Source organism: Patella vulgata, chromosome 7 (assembly GCF_932274485.2).
Source record: "Patella vulgata chromosome 7, xgPatVulg1.2, whole genome shotgun sequence".
NCBI lineage: Eukaryota > Metazoa > Mollusca > Gastropoda > Patellidae > Patella > Patella vulgata.
The window spans coordinates 8613274-8628888 of record NC_065885.2 but is presented as its reverse complement, the minus strand read 5'-3'; the positions used below and the strand labels follow the sequence as shown (position 1 = coordinate 8628888).

Below are 15615 nucleotides of genomic sequence, written 5' to 3'. Positions count from 1 at the left end.
TAATTGCCCAAAGGGCCTTAATCACTTATCTTACCTACTGATGGCTCAACACTACACTTATGACTCATTGGGTAGGAACTGGCTCGTTAACCGGGAGATCTGCGGTTCGATCCCGGTGTTGGCGAGAAAGTTTCTCTTGATTTTCCGGTGTCGTTTCCACTTGTCAGTAGTGCAAACTGACAAAGAATAGCATCTAGTTGTTCAGATGAAACAAAAACCGAGGTCTCATGTACACATCGGCATGAACACTTAACAAGTCAAATTCGAAATAAGAGTAGGACGTAGTACCCTGTCAGGGCAAAATTTCCTGCATGGCACACTGTATGGAGTCTTCATTAGCCCAGTAGGAGGAGAATAGTAGGACGCTAATCCGGAATGCATTTTATATTTACCTATTGATGATATCAGACCACACATGCATAACATATAAAGAAAATATGAATTCCCTCATGGCATATAATATTACACTTAGCATTAGCCTTTTTAACACTTTCCCCAGACAGCGTTCAAAAATATTTTATCTACCGGTACTTAAATTTGCTTGATAACGATACCTGTATGTGTATTGAAACGTAGCATGCTAATGAAATTGCAGGCGAGTACATCCATATAAGTGTTTTAATTTTAGTAAAATCTATTTCTATGTCTTATAAGGATTAAATTAAATTTTTATTTAAAATAAACCTACTTGTAATAACGATGCTGTTCCGTTAGTTTGAATCATTAAAACTAATAGAGTTGATTGAAATCTACTGGCGATATCCGGAGGTTGATGGATTATATGATAATCCCAGATCACATTCCAGTCTGCTTGCGTTAATATATAACCAACTAGATGGAAGCATGGCTCAGGACTTACTTCTTTCACCTTGTAAATATATGTAAAGTTTCAAAAATTCTGTAATACTGCAATCTTGACATTCGGGTTCATGTAATAATTATGGAAAGGATATATTGACATAATTACTTGTATTATTTAATAAAAATTTATGAAGCTTTTCCAGTGACCTTTCAATGAACGACATGCATGTATGCCTTATTCAACATTTGTGAAAGTAGGTAATACCTTGATCATTGTTTCTAACAATTGTAGATCAGGTTTGATTGTTTTCCATGGCAACTGTTCCAGTTCTGTTATTATAGTTGATACCACATGTTTTAAAACACCTTGTTTAGCTAATGACGTCATAAAATACATCAACAGCAACGAATATACACTACTACTAAAATTTGGTGCTTTCTCTGAAATACACAAACCAATGAATTAAATTTCATAATATTAAAGGGGCATTATGGAAGATTAGCTAAAGAGCTGGCAGTTCTCGCTATAATAGTTAAAAACTAGATAATGTAAAGGGAATATGCTGAAAATTTCAGTCAAATTGCTCTACTCTGAACTGAGATATTAGCGATTGAATTTTAGGCCTAGCCTTAATCATCATTACTAAGGTACGATAAAAAACATTCTCAATTATCCATTTTTGGATTAAATCATGATCCTTGAACAGCAGATCGGATTCAGATCCAGTAAATATCGCAGGCTAGCGATGACATCGAGATTTGATTATGGTCTGGATAAGTTAAATAATGTCTAATTAATAATTTAGGTAACATTGCAGGTCTAAAGATAGACCTGCATTAGACAGATTTGGCTCTTGCATAATGCATGTTTAAGTTCATTGTATTCAAGGTTGGATGGAGTCATATACATGCTTACAATTTTGGAGTAGAAAAATCTTTTCTAATTTAAAGTTTATTTATCTACAACTAGTGCTCCCTTCATCTAATTAGCAATTTTTGATAGAAAAAGAATCTGCGTTAGGGTTTAGATTTCGCATTTGTTTTGAATATCATGTATGAGGGTACTATGATCTTTTTAGCGCTGAGAGAGAGAGAGAGAGGTAGAGAGGTAGAGAGAGATGGGGTTTAAAATCCACTAGGTCATTTTGGGACTAAGATATGGTTCAATTTTATTTCAATGATTCGCTTGGGCGTAAGGGTCTTTAGCAGTCGGGGGAAACCGGAGGACCCAGAGAAAATCCACAAGGTTGGACAGACGACCCTATCCTTTGTCATGTAAGCAACCGGGGAATTGAAAACACACCAGTTGACTCAATGACAGACCTTATGATACAACGCACACGCGCTAACCTATTCGGCCAGTGCCCCCACCCAGTGCTTAGGGCCTCGAAAGCTGTTATTCCTGCTTTGTTTCTATCAATTATTAATTTGATTACTAAGCAGTCTAAAATAAGACTGGAATATCTACTAATACTTTAAATAGTGCACAGAACAGTACCTTCAAACTCATTGTACAGGAATGTGACCATCTTTCTAAACATAGCAATCATTTCCATAGCAACCAGATCATCTCCTTCATGCCATGGTGATATCAATTGGTTATTATGCCAGACTGGTTCAATCCAGGGAGCGAATACAGTAGTTGTCTGTCGCCAAACTACATCCAGTACTGAAGGCAAAACAATAATAAATATTTATTAAAGATACATTATTGGAGATTAAATAACGAGCTGGCCGTTCTCACTATAATAGTTAAAATCTAGACAAGTTATTCAAGTTATCTGCCCTTAATTATTGTCCTATTTTTATTGACCAATCCTATAAATCGTAAATTGCAAAGGAAGGTGGCCAAGGGACTTAACTGTCATTGTGTTGCAACAAGCCGCCATATTGTTGTGAATGTAAACAAAGAAGCTAAAGAGTCTTAATAAGACTGGTTTGTAAACTGTTTTTCGATTAATTCGCAGACTCAAGCTAAGATCACTGCCAAGCCGTATGTTCGCAAAGCATTCTCAGACTCAAGTTTAGAATTCATTCAACTCACTGAACCAACCTGGTTCCTAAACAGATTATGGATCATTGACTGATACCACCATGCTCTGAATTCAGATGAATTTCAAATGGAGTTCGTCAAAAGGACAATTTTAATATTTTGAATTTTAAATATACTTCTTTTGTATATATCACTTTACCTTGATACGGGTCGATTTCTTTCAAGTTGAACATCATCTTAGTAACCAGACATCTGGTGAGTGTAGCTATAAGTTGTGATATATATGGTATATAACGACCCCATGTAGGATATAAACCATATAATGCCCCAGTATTAGTCTGTGATCTGACTTGCATAAAATAGCTTGATAACCAGTTTAATATCTCATTCACCTGCATAATAAGAATAGTGATTAGTCATGTAAAGGATGATGATGATGATGATGATGATGATGGATAGTGATGATGATAATTGATAATGATGAAGGATAATTATGATGATGGATAATGATGATGATATGCTTTACATACAGTAATGTTAACATATCTGAATGATGATAAATTATATCATATCATAATACTATGCCCATTACTACATCATTTTGTGGTAAATGCCCTAACTTTATAGTCAATATAACTCAATTCTTTTGAACACTTAAAGGACAATATTGGTGTCAGTCATTATCACATATGTGATGGAACTAGTTAAACTTCCCATTTATTAGTGGTAACATTCCAATATCACCAGCTTATGGAGTGTTTGTGTTTCAACTAATTCGTTACGCGAGAGCTTGTTCATTTTATTCTGATTTTTTAAGTAGATCGAGGCATTTGTCATCTAAGCTTCAACTACAGGGATACTTGCGAACTAAACTTATTAAAACCTTTAAAAAGTTTTATGGGCGTCATATTGACTTGATTGGTAAATATAACATGTCTCTCTCAGCTATTATTCTAGATATATTTAATTGACGCGTATACGATCTCCCTGATAATGTCTGTCTACTACATCGTTAACACTGTTCATCACATGCATTTTGCATACCGATAGTCCATTGGCCAATCACGCTATTTTACCGAGATTTCGCCTAATAGTTTGGATGCAGCTATGGCGGGTGTGGCACCAGGCAGGGTAAGCTTACACTTCCGGACACCTGTTACCACTGTTTGTCATGTATTTTGTACACGGTGAACAGTCCATATGCTGATTACACTAATTTGCCCTATTACACTATTTTGCCTATACCGTTTTTTTAGGACTTCGAATTTTGTCTAATGGTTTGGATTGTTCGTACTTGGTTTTATTTTATTTTATTATTAAACATGTTCCAAATATAATTTTCACACAGAGATCATTGCTACGATAGATGCGTAATGAAGGTTTCAACAATCGGAAGTGACGAACGGAAAAGGAAAACACGAGTTATCCTTCTATACAACTGACTGAAGTGACGATTGATAACAGATATACGGTTTAACGTCCTACTGTTTTGCTCCAAACTGGGCTAATGAAGACAGGCATACGCCATACAGCGTGCTATGAGGGAAATTTTCCAACTGTCAAGGGATCTTTTACGTGCATGCCAATGTGTACACGGGACATCGGTTTTTCGTCCCATCCAAACGACTAGACAGCTGTCCTTGTCAGGCCCTCCATCCTGCATCACTGACAAGGGGGAACCACGCTGGAAAATCTGGACGGACTTTCTCGGCCAATGCAGGGATTGAACACCTGACCTAAAGGCTAGCGAACCAGTGTCTTACCCAATTAGCCACCGTGACCCCCCAGATGAATCTGAAAATGCAATTATAAATTACCTGTATGGTACTGAGTTGTGTATCTCTACAAGTTTCAACTTGTTCTATATTAAACACTAATGATGGTTTACGGCCACCTTCCACGGTAGATGTTGGTATATACGTAAAACAGGCCATCAAAAACATCTCCCAACACTGTACATGGATCTTGTCTAATGATGAACCTACAATTTCAACACAATTTAATAAAGGTTTAATTTCCAGTTAATACAAGACATTTCTAAACCAAGAAAATCAAATGTAAAAATAAAACAAAGATGGAAAATTCAGTAACAATCTCTTAAAAATATAATAACTATACTTACACTTGTACTTATTTATTTTACACAGGTATTATGACATATAAAATTAAAATACAGTAAATTTCACATAAGTCGGATCTAAGGAGACTGACCAATTTTATCCGAATTAAGCGAAGATCCGAGTTAGCCAAAGACCGAAATTCAATCTTAGCTCGATTAGAAATAAACTGCAAGAGCCGGATAACTTCCGTTTTGTCGCCATCTTTGTAAAATGTCCTAATTTTTTTCCGGAAAGTGTCTTGTACAGCAGACAGTGAGTTTTGATTTCTCCGGGGAAATTCTATTATTGCGTCGCGTCAAATTGGCTGATTGGAGTCAAAATGATAGGGGAAGTATTTTGGGGCTCTGTGCATGAAATACCTAATCTCGTTTTAGACCATCGGGACGAAACTCACAGTCAAATTCTGAACATAGTAAGGAAAAAAGCCAGAATTAGATCAAATGGACCGAACATTTTGATCTGAGTTGAGCAAAGATCCGACTTAGGAAATCCGACTTACGCACAGAAATTTATTAAGAAAAACATGCAGGATCAAAGGATCCAAACGATTTTATTCGGGTTGAGCAAAGATCTGATGCGAGGTTTACTGTACACTTCTATACAAGCCTTCGAACCCTGCATTGGCCGAGAAAGTTCATCCTGATTTTTCGGGGTGGTTCCCCTTTGTCAATGATGCAGGACGGAGGGCCTGACAACTGGCTAGTCCTGGATGAGACGAAAATCCAAGGTCCCCTGTATACATTGGAATGCACGTAAAAGATCCCTTGGCAGTTGGAATTCGATATAAGAGTAGGCGATAGTGCGGCTGCCCAGGCAAAATTTCCCTCATAGCACATTTTTGGGCGTATGCCGTCTTCATTAGCCCAGCATAGGAGCAGAACAGTAGGACGTTAAAACACATTTCATTTCATTTCATTTTTCTATACAAGCCATCCTACTAGTAATAAAAGAATAACTTATTTATGATGATTAACAACATGATTAGTTGTTTACCTTGTAAGAGTACTGAAAGAACATCTGTCATGTGACATGGATAATTATGTTGTAAAACCAACTGTAAATGACTGCAATACAACTGAAAATTAAACAAAATTTATTATAAACCTGTCCATTCTCATTTTTGATTGGATCCAATCTCATGACAGTTGAAATGAAATGGGGTTTAACACTTCAGCTAAAATCTTCTGACAAAGGGAAAACATGCTGGAAACACCCTGAGGAACTTTCTCAGCTAGCACCACAGACCTTCAGATCAGTAAGCCAGTACCTAACTCACTGAATTACCATCCCCTCGTGACTACCTGAACCACCACCCCTCACGACTACCTGAACCACCATCCCTCATAACTACCTGAAACACCTCCCCCCACATGTGTGACTACCTGAACCACCACCCCTCATGACTACCTGAACCACCCACCTCCTAATAACTACCTGAAACGCCATCCTTCATGACTACCTGCTTTACCACCTTTCATGACTACCTGAACAACCCACCTCCTCATAACTACATGAAACACCATCCACCCCCCTCGTGACTACCTGAAACACCACCCCTCATGACTACCTGCTACACCATCCCTCATGACTACCTGCAACACCATCCCTCATGACTACCTGCTTTACCACCTTTCTTGGCTACCTGAACAACCCACCTCTTCATAACTACATGAAACACCATCCACCCCCCTCGTGACTACCTGAAACACCACCCCTCATGACTACCTGCTACACCACCCCTCATGACTACCTGCTACACCATCCCTCATGACTACCTGCAACACCATCCCTCATGACTACCTGCTTTACCACCCTTCATGACTACCTGAACCACCATCCCTCATGACTATCTGAACAATCCAGGACAATCAATCCTCATGTCTATGACCTAAACCTTGTTTAAAATGTAAAAAAGATAAATTCACAAGTAAAACTTACATCAAAGATAATTTTTGTTTGTTTCTCAGGTTCGGCACCACAGGTCATCAACGCTGATCCTAGTATAGATATAAATTTCTTAACTTCATCTTCTGATGGTCGTCCTTTTTCTAACCACAGCCAGACATCAAACTGTAAAATAAACATGTGATGCAACATAATAGCTTGTAATTTGAAATGTGTGGCTATATCTACTTCTTAAGGCCAACTCAAGATTTTGTCAAGGTCGCTTAGGATGTTTACATGTTTGAACATGCTCAAAACAAATGCCACACCTCGGCGATTGTTGGCAATCATGGACCACAACACGATTTCTGGCGTTTCCACCATGCTTTTACCACGCTTATGGAGATCTTGAGGCCCTTTGAGACCATTTTCCTTCGCCGTAGCAGCGTAGTAAGGATGCCACCCCGGTCTAACGGGGGTATTAGTTAACAAGGTTAAGTTGCAAGTGAGTTTTGAAAGAGAAGCCGAGATGTGATTAGTTTAGTGAGTTAAAAGTGAGTAGAGATTAGAATTGCTATTGTAAAGACAATGTTGACCAGCTTAGAGATGTACTATTAAAGGGACAATACCACAAACACCAAATATACCAAAAATGCCACACCTCGGCGATTGTTGGCAATCATGGACCACAACACGATTTCTGGCGTTTCCACCATGCTTTTACCACGCTTATGGAGATCTTGAGGCCCTTTGAGACCATTTTCCTTCGCCGTAGTAGCGTAGTAAGGACGCCACCCCGGTCTAACGGGGGTATTAGTTAACAAGGTTAAGTTGCAAGTGAGTTTTGAAAGAGAAGCCGAGATGTGATTAGTTTAGTGAGTTAAAAGTGAGTAGAGATTAGAATTGCTATTGTAAAGACAATGTTGACCAGCTTAGAGATGTACTATTAAAGGGACAATACCACAAACACCAAATATACCAAAAATACCCAATACATTAAAGGGACAATAATACAACTAATACTCAAGATCAGTGATGGGATTTCAAAATTTTTCTTGTCAGACATTTTACCGAAAATAAAGGGGCATAACTCTTATGGTTATTTAAGCAGAAGAATACATACAACAATTAAAAATCACACGTCGACAAAATATTCAAATCCCGTACGTAATAAAAATTCATATTTAATTCCCGTACAGTATTCAATTCATACCACAATTAAAAATCACATGTCAACAAAATATTCAAATCCCGTACGTAATAAAAATAGGTGAACCTCGTTATTTTTCATATTTAATACGCATATGGTTATGGTATTCAAATGTGTGTCAGTAATATTCCTACAAAATTACATGCCTTGGTTTATAATACGGCAGCAAATGAAAGAAAGGCGTTCGAAATAATAATACTTGTGGTGATGACAAAACACCATTTCCTTCTTCATAAGTCAGTATTTTAAAATTACATTGATAGTTAAATCACTCGTGAAAAGGCATAGCTAACTTCAGCATATGGCGTACGTGACTCATAGCACATAGCTTCATAGTAAGCACTGCCTTATATGTTAAATACAAATTTACATGAATATAGACTAACACATCATCATTACCTTAGTTAACAGCATAAAGACGAGATCGAGATTCTGTTTCTTCAGAACTGAAATCAATTGTTCATATAATCCAACAAATATCGGTGAACTGTTGTTGGGGTTAAAATGTGGACTGGTTAATCCTGATCGACTTGGATTATCCAGACTAAACTGTAATACATTCTGTGTTTGTCTTGGATCTCGAGAGATAAATTCCTGAAATGGAAATAAAAATTCAAGCTCAGTCCATTCTGAAGGGTGGCCCTCTGTGCTATTTCTGAACAAGGCAACAGATATGGATATTTAATGGAATTAAATGAAATGAAATGAAATGGGGTTTAACGTCCTACTGTTCTGCTCTTATACTGGGCTAATGAAGATGGGCATACGGCCTAGTGTGCTATGATGGAAATTTTGCCCGGGCAGCAGCACTAGGGCCTACTCTTATATCGAATTCCAACTGCCAAGGGATCTTTTACACGCATGCCAATGTATACATGTGTCCTCAGTTTTTCATACCATCCGAACAACTAGATAGCTGTCTTTGTCAGGCCCTCCATCCTGCACCACTGACAAGGGGAAACCACGTCGGAAAATCCTGATGAACTTTCTCGGCCAATGCAGGGATCGAACACACGACCTCCAGGCTAGCGAGCCAGTGTCTTACCCACTAAGCCACCGTGGCTTCCCGATATTTAGACGAAAAAATGGATGTTTACATCTCATCAACACAGTATTTCTGTTATTTTAAACCTAACACGAAGCTACTCTTTGGTCATATGGAAAATGCTAATGCTAGGTTCCCACTATCACGATTCGCGCTACGATTGAAATCGTGGTTTAATTGTGTTGATCCTATTAGGTCTAATCATATTTTGAGCTCAGTCGTGGCAATCGTGTTGATGGTATCGAAACGTATCCGAACATATCTTCAAGTACCAGAGTGTGGACTCAATAAAGGGACAATCCTATCGTAACACATCACATAAGGAAGTAAATTTTGCAGACAGGATCTTTTCTGCCTACTCTTTATCAAATTCTTGCTGTCATAGATGGGTGTAGCTAAGTCATTGCAGGACGGAGGGCCTGACAAGGATAGCTGTCTAGTCCTTCGGATGATACGAAAAACCGAGGTCCCGTGTATACATTGGAATGCACGTAAAAGATCCCTTGGCAGTTGGAATTCGATATAAGAGTAGGCCGTAGTGCCGCTGTCCGGGCAAAATTTCCCTCATAGCACACTGTATGGCGTATGCCCGTCTTCATTAGCCCAGGTTAGGAGCAGAACAGTAGGACGTTAAACTCCATTTCATTTCATTTCATTTCAGCTAAGTCATAATCCCTACTTAGCCCATCAACAAATTGAAACCTGGTCTTTCGAGTAGAAGGGGAGGTTGGATGGTCAAATGGTTAGCGCACTGTATCATACGGTCTGTCATTGAGCCAAATGGTGTGGTTTCCATTCCCCGGTTGTATGTGACAAGGAGTAGGTTGTCTGTCCAACCTCGTTGGTTTTCTACGGGTCCTCTAGTTTCCTCCCATTGCTAAAAGATCCCTATGTGCAAGCAAATTATTGAAATAAAATTGAACATATGTTGGTCCCAAAATGACCTAGCTTGTGTTGAGTAGACAGTTCTGTTCCTTTACTCCTGAACTACCTTAACAACAACAATAATTTTTACCTGTCCAATGATTTCTATACATGATTGAAAGAACTGTTTTGATGGCGGATAAAATTCGGTTTCTTCTGTGATAAATGCAGCTAACTGATAAAATAACGTATTAGCGATATCAAATAAACGTGTCACTTTCTCATCCGTTGTTGTGGCTTGAGCTAATTTGATTAATGCTCTGAAAAGATAAATACAAAAGTGTTTAATACAAATTAATCTGCAATAAAAATAATGGATGCCATCTCATGACAGTTGAAATGAAATGGGGTTTAACATTTCAGCTCAAATCTTCTGACAAAGAGAAAACATGCTGGAACACCTTGAGGAAATTTCTTGGCTGGCACCAGGATCGATCTATCGACTAAGTAGGTACCATGGCTATTGAAAGCAGCTCCATGTGGTGTCATTGCCAAGACATCTGTGGACCCTAAAGGTAAACAGACTCATTCATTACTAACTTTAGATTTGACCCCTGGTGCATACGATTCACTGTAAAGCCATGTTAAATATCCAGCCAAAAATCATGTCGTCATCACCAGAAATTCCAGTTTAACATCCACGACACAAACAAGGTCATTTCGTGACTAACATATAGTTCAATTTTATTTTAATAATTTGCTAGTGTGTAAGGGTCTTTAGCAGTGGGAGGAAACCAGATTACTCGGAAAAAAACCCACACGGTTGGACAGGCGACCCTACTTCTGGTCACATACAACCAGGGAATCGAAACCACACCAGTTAACTCAATGACAGACAATTCGGCCATTCAATCCCCCTATATAACTTATAAAATATAAGGTTATGTTGTTGTATTTTGTCTATATATATTTGCCTCATACCTGTTTTACTGTATTAGCTTGATAACGTTGAGAGAATACTCTACGAAACGTCGCCTTAAATACACTAGTAGCTGTTTTCCATAAGTATGTGTTTTGTTGTTATAAAATATACTTACGTGATGGCATTTTCTACATGTACAGCAGCTATACAAACATTCTGTGGTGGAGGTAGCAAACCTTCTATCATTATTTGTTTATATTCAGCTCGATTCTCATCTATTTGTCTCTGTATTACTTCATTCTTCTCTCGTTCCTCTATCTATAGAAATTATATATATAATAAGACTATCATCTTAATTCGTTCTTCTCTCATACTCTATAGAAATATTATAAATAAGACAACATTTCTATCCATAGAAATATTAAACATACATTATGCAAGAGCTAAATCTGCCTATCGCAGATCTTTTTAGTCCTGAAATGTTATCTAAATTATTAATTAGACATTAATTAATTAACTTATCCAGACTATAATCAACTCTTGATGTCAACTCTAGCCTGCGATATTTACTGGATTAGGATCCCTTTTGCTGCTCAATTTTCATTTATGATTTAATTATGAAATGGATAATCAAGACTATGTCTTTTATCTTACCGACTTTAGTTATGATGATCGAGTCTAGTCCTAAAATTCAATAGCTAAAATCTTGGTTCAGAGTGGATCAATTTGACTGAAATTTTCAGCATATTCCCTTTACATTACCTAATTTTCAATTATTATAGTGAGAACTGCCAGCTCTTTATCTAATCTCCCATAATGTTTCTTTAACAGTTTGAGGATAAGAAAACTCAATAAAATTTCCCCTGTTAACAACTTGAGGATAAGAAAACTCAATTAAATTTCCCCTGTTAACAACTTGAGGATAGGAAATCTCAATAAACTTTGGTCTGTTATCAGAAATTAAAGGCTTGTTTATCTCAACAAATTGCTATTTAAAGCGAATATCAAGGAGTTTATTTAGGGATCAGTAATAGCTTAAATTCGCTCAGAATAACTACAGCTAGCCATGGATTAGAGATAGTTTCAACTTACCCTAAGATTAACAACGGCAGGATTAGAACACCTGTGTAGTGGATTAACTTTACTGGTACATTCTACAGGTATCATCACCTAGTAAAATAATTCGATGTTTATATATTCAGACATACATCCGGTCTACAGATTAAATATCTTGTAATATATTCTATAAATAATATTCATCTAAAAACAAACTATGATCACGTATACTGAGCATGAGTCTATCGCGGTCAATACTGACCATGACAACACCCATCAAGTAGTACTATTTACTCTGAATGGTTCTATTTTGTTAAGGGAGCCACGGTGGCTAAATGAGAAAGACGCTGTCTCGCTAGCCTGGAGTTTGCAGGTTTGATCCCGGTGTTGGCCGAGGAAGTTCATTGTGATTTTACGGTGGATTCCTATTGTCAGGGGGTGCAGGACGGAGGGCATGACAAGAACAGCTGCCTAGTCGTTTCGATGGTACAAAAAAATAGGTCCGGTGTACACATTGGCATAAACGTAAAAGATCCCTTGGCAGTTGGAATTTGATATAAGAATAGTCCAGGCAAAATTACCTAGTAGAACACTGTATAGCATATGCCCGAATTTATTAGCCCAGTCGGAGCAGAACAGTAGGACGTTAAACCCCATTTCATTACATTTCTATTTTGTTTCAGAAAGAAAAAATCTGCTGCTACATGTATTTACCTTGTTTAAGTGGCATTTAGTAACTGGATGAGAATAACACATGACACAATTATATGGAATACAAGTTTTGAAGAGTTTATTCAGCGACGTTTCGACGAGGGTTCTCCCGTCTTTATTTGCTTGATAAAGACCGGAGAACCCTCATCGAAACGTTACTGAAATAAACTCTTCAAGTAACGTGTATTCCATATAATTGTGGCATGTGTTATGTATTTACCTGTTTCCATTGGTTAGAATAAAGTGACGGAAGTAGATCTACGTAACCCATATCAGCTGCACAATGTCTATCAACACGATCAGTAAATATACTGAAAAATAAACAAACACAATATTTTTATTTGTATAAAAAAAACCCAACACAACAACATGATAGTAAACCTACAACAATTCATTGTGTGACTCTATATTAGGACTAGCTTACTAATAAATCAGTTAAAATATCTAATTAAAATACATATCTATATTTCGTTTCATTTTTTTTTTACACTACATGAAGACCTGACCGGTTGTAGTGGAATGTCAAGTCACAGGTCATAAAAGCGGCTTTTGACCCTATGACCTGATTAAAATACAGATCTATATTTCGTTTCATTTTTTTTAATACTTTGATGGCCTACACTACATGAAGACCTGACCGGTTGTAGTGGAAGGTTGTGTCAGAGAGCATACAAGCGACTTTTGACCCTATGACTTCATACATTTGATTAACCAATAAGCACTATGTTTCTATTAGGTTACCCACAGTTCCGTGCACCTCACGCCCAAAACTCGCCCTAACAGACCGTTTCATTGACTAATCCCTCACATCATCCAGAATGCATGTTATATAACAACTCTTCCAGATCCGAGTGTAGTAAACACAAGTAAAATGAAATTTTGAACTATAAAAAATGAAACGAATTAGGATCTGTGTTTTAATCCGATTGCCTTGTTTTGGACTATTTGTTAGAGAACTAATAGTACAGCTATGTTGAGGAATTATATTTACCCAGCATATTGATTAATGATATTAATGTCTGCGTTAATCAGATGTAGCAAGGATGATTTATCTTCTATAATAACCACGGAGATATCGGGAACAGCAGGTTTTAACGTCACTAGGCCTGGTGCCGCCAACAACAAACTATCTCTCTTTAAATAATGTACAATTTTCTCTGTTGCTGGAAAATAGAATAATTTTCTTATAACATACATCTAAAGAAAAACTGAGAGTAGAATAAATTAATCCAGATATTTCTGAAATGAAATGAAATAAAATGGGGTTTGATGTCCAACTGTTCTGCTCTTATACTGGGCTAACGAAGACGGGCATACGCCATACAGAGTGTTATGTGGGAAATTTTGTCAGAGCAGCGGCACTATGGCCTACTCTTATATCAAATTCCAACTACCAAGGGATCTTTTACGAGCACACCAATGCATACATGGGACCTCGGTATTTTGTCCCATACGAATGACTAGACAGCTGTCCTTGTCAGGCCCTGTCATGGGGAAACCACGTCGGAAAATCATGATGAACTTTCTCGGACAATGCAGGGATTGAACACCCGACCACCAGACTAACGAGCCAGCGTCTTACCCACTTAGCCACAGTGGCTTCCCAGAAATTTTTATATCCATGACAATATAACGTCAACACAATCCTTCTTGGATAGAACTACTTTTGTCTGCAACAAATTATGAATTATATTGAATGAGAGTATATATACACACTGTCTTCATTAGCCCAGTCGGAGCAGAACAGTAGGACGTTAAAACCCATTTCATTTTCAGTGAGAGTATAGATCGATAGATGTACTTTTATTTTATTCCTGTTGTGGCTCAGTGAGTAAAACCCACGAAGTTGGACAGGTGATCGAAACCACACAACTTGATTCGAAGAAAGACCTTACGATACAACGCACACCTGTTAACCATTTGGCTACCCAACCCCCACGCCTGGCAAGGAGCAAAGTCTTGTTGTTCAAAGGGGTCAAAAAACTGGAATTTCCCTGATAACACACTACATATAGCGTAAACCTGTCTTCATTAGCCAGGTTGGTGCTGAAAATTAGGACATTAAACCCACGTTTCATTTCATTTATATCTGTCTTAGAACACTTCCGACAGTATCATTACCTGTATGAGACTGATTTTGATTGATAGTTGGTGATCTAGAAGGTCGACATGTGATCAATTTCCTCCAATCAACGCCACTTGATTCAATATCTTCACAAATCTGTTTTAAATCGACAAATTCCATCCATGGATTCTAATAACAAACACAGAAAAAATTAATTAAAGGTTGACACCATTTTAAAAATTTGGCAACAAAATACATGTAAGTCTTAAAATGTGTGGAGATTGGGCAGTCGGCTGTATCCCTTGGAACGTACAAACTTCATTCTGCAATCAAAACCCCTGTCTTAAGGATGATCCAAAGCTCACACTTAACCACGCCCCACGCCCACCCCTTTCTCGCCATGACTACAAGAACACCTGAGAAATGAATCTGAAAACTGGTGCTACCAGTGTGATTGAAATATTCTTATTGAAATATAACACAGTTAATTCTATCTGTGTATTTCTATCTGTGTATTTCTATCTGTGTATTTCTACCTGTATAATTCTACCTGTGTTATTTTACCTGTGTAATTCTATTGAATATAAAAGAGTTATATCTACCTGTATATTTTGAAAGAGAAGTAAAAGTTTTGACGCATCATATTGAGGTGGTAACGAAGGAAGATAGAGGTTAGCATCGTGTAGTCTTGGTTCCTCCAGCCATAATACCATAGTTTGATACAATCTATAATTATAAAACAGACTTCATTACGTATGTACTGGTAAAACAAGTCTACTGTCAAAAGAAATCTGTTATTAAAAATACAACCAAAGCCACAAAACTATGAGAAACTAGATGGCCAGGCAACAAAATATATGCCCACATCAGCTTAATTGTCCGAGTAGTCCATTCATTATATTTTTATTATTAATCTTATCATTATTATCATCATCAGCAGCAGC

The 15615-nt window shown here is 37.5% G+C and overlaps 1 protein-coding gene across 1 annotated transcript in view; it reads right to left on the bottom strand.

Moving 5' to 3' along the window:
- The window catches only part of LOC126828094 (ectopic P granules protein 5 homolog), a 51118-nt gene that overhangs the window by 10430 nt on the left and 25073 nt on the right, over nt 1-15615 (bottom strand). The window contains exons 25-39 of the mRNA XM_056102378.1: nt 15274-15397; nt 14728-14860; nt 13598-13769; nt 12827-12917; nt 11932-12009; nt 11015-11157; nt 10069-10237; nt 8408-8602; nt 6853-6984; nt 5908-5989; nt 4612-4775; nt 2994-3186; nt 2300-2470; nt 1067-1242; nt 689-868 (exon numbers count right to left, since the gene is read on the bottom strand). Coding sequence (XP_055958353.1) covers nt 689-868; nt 1067-1242; nt 2300-2470; nt 2994-3186; nt 4612-4775; nt 5908-5989; nt 6853-6984; nt 8408-8602; nt 10069-10237; nt 11015-11157; nt 11932-12009; nt 12827-12917; nt 13598-13769; nt 14728-14860; nt 15274-15397 — 2203 coding nt within the window. The remainder of the gene's footprint in view (nt 1-688; nt 869-1066; nt 1243-2299; nt 2471-2993; nt 3187-4611; nt 4776-5907; nt 5990-6852; nt 6985-8407; nt 8603-10068; nt 10238-11014; nt 11158-11931; nt 12010-12826; nt 12918-13597; nt 13770-14727; nt 14861-15273; nt 15398-15615) is intronic.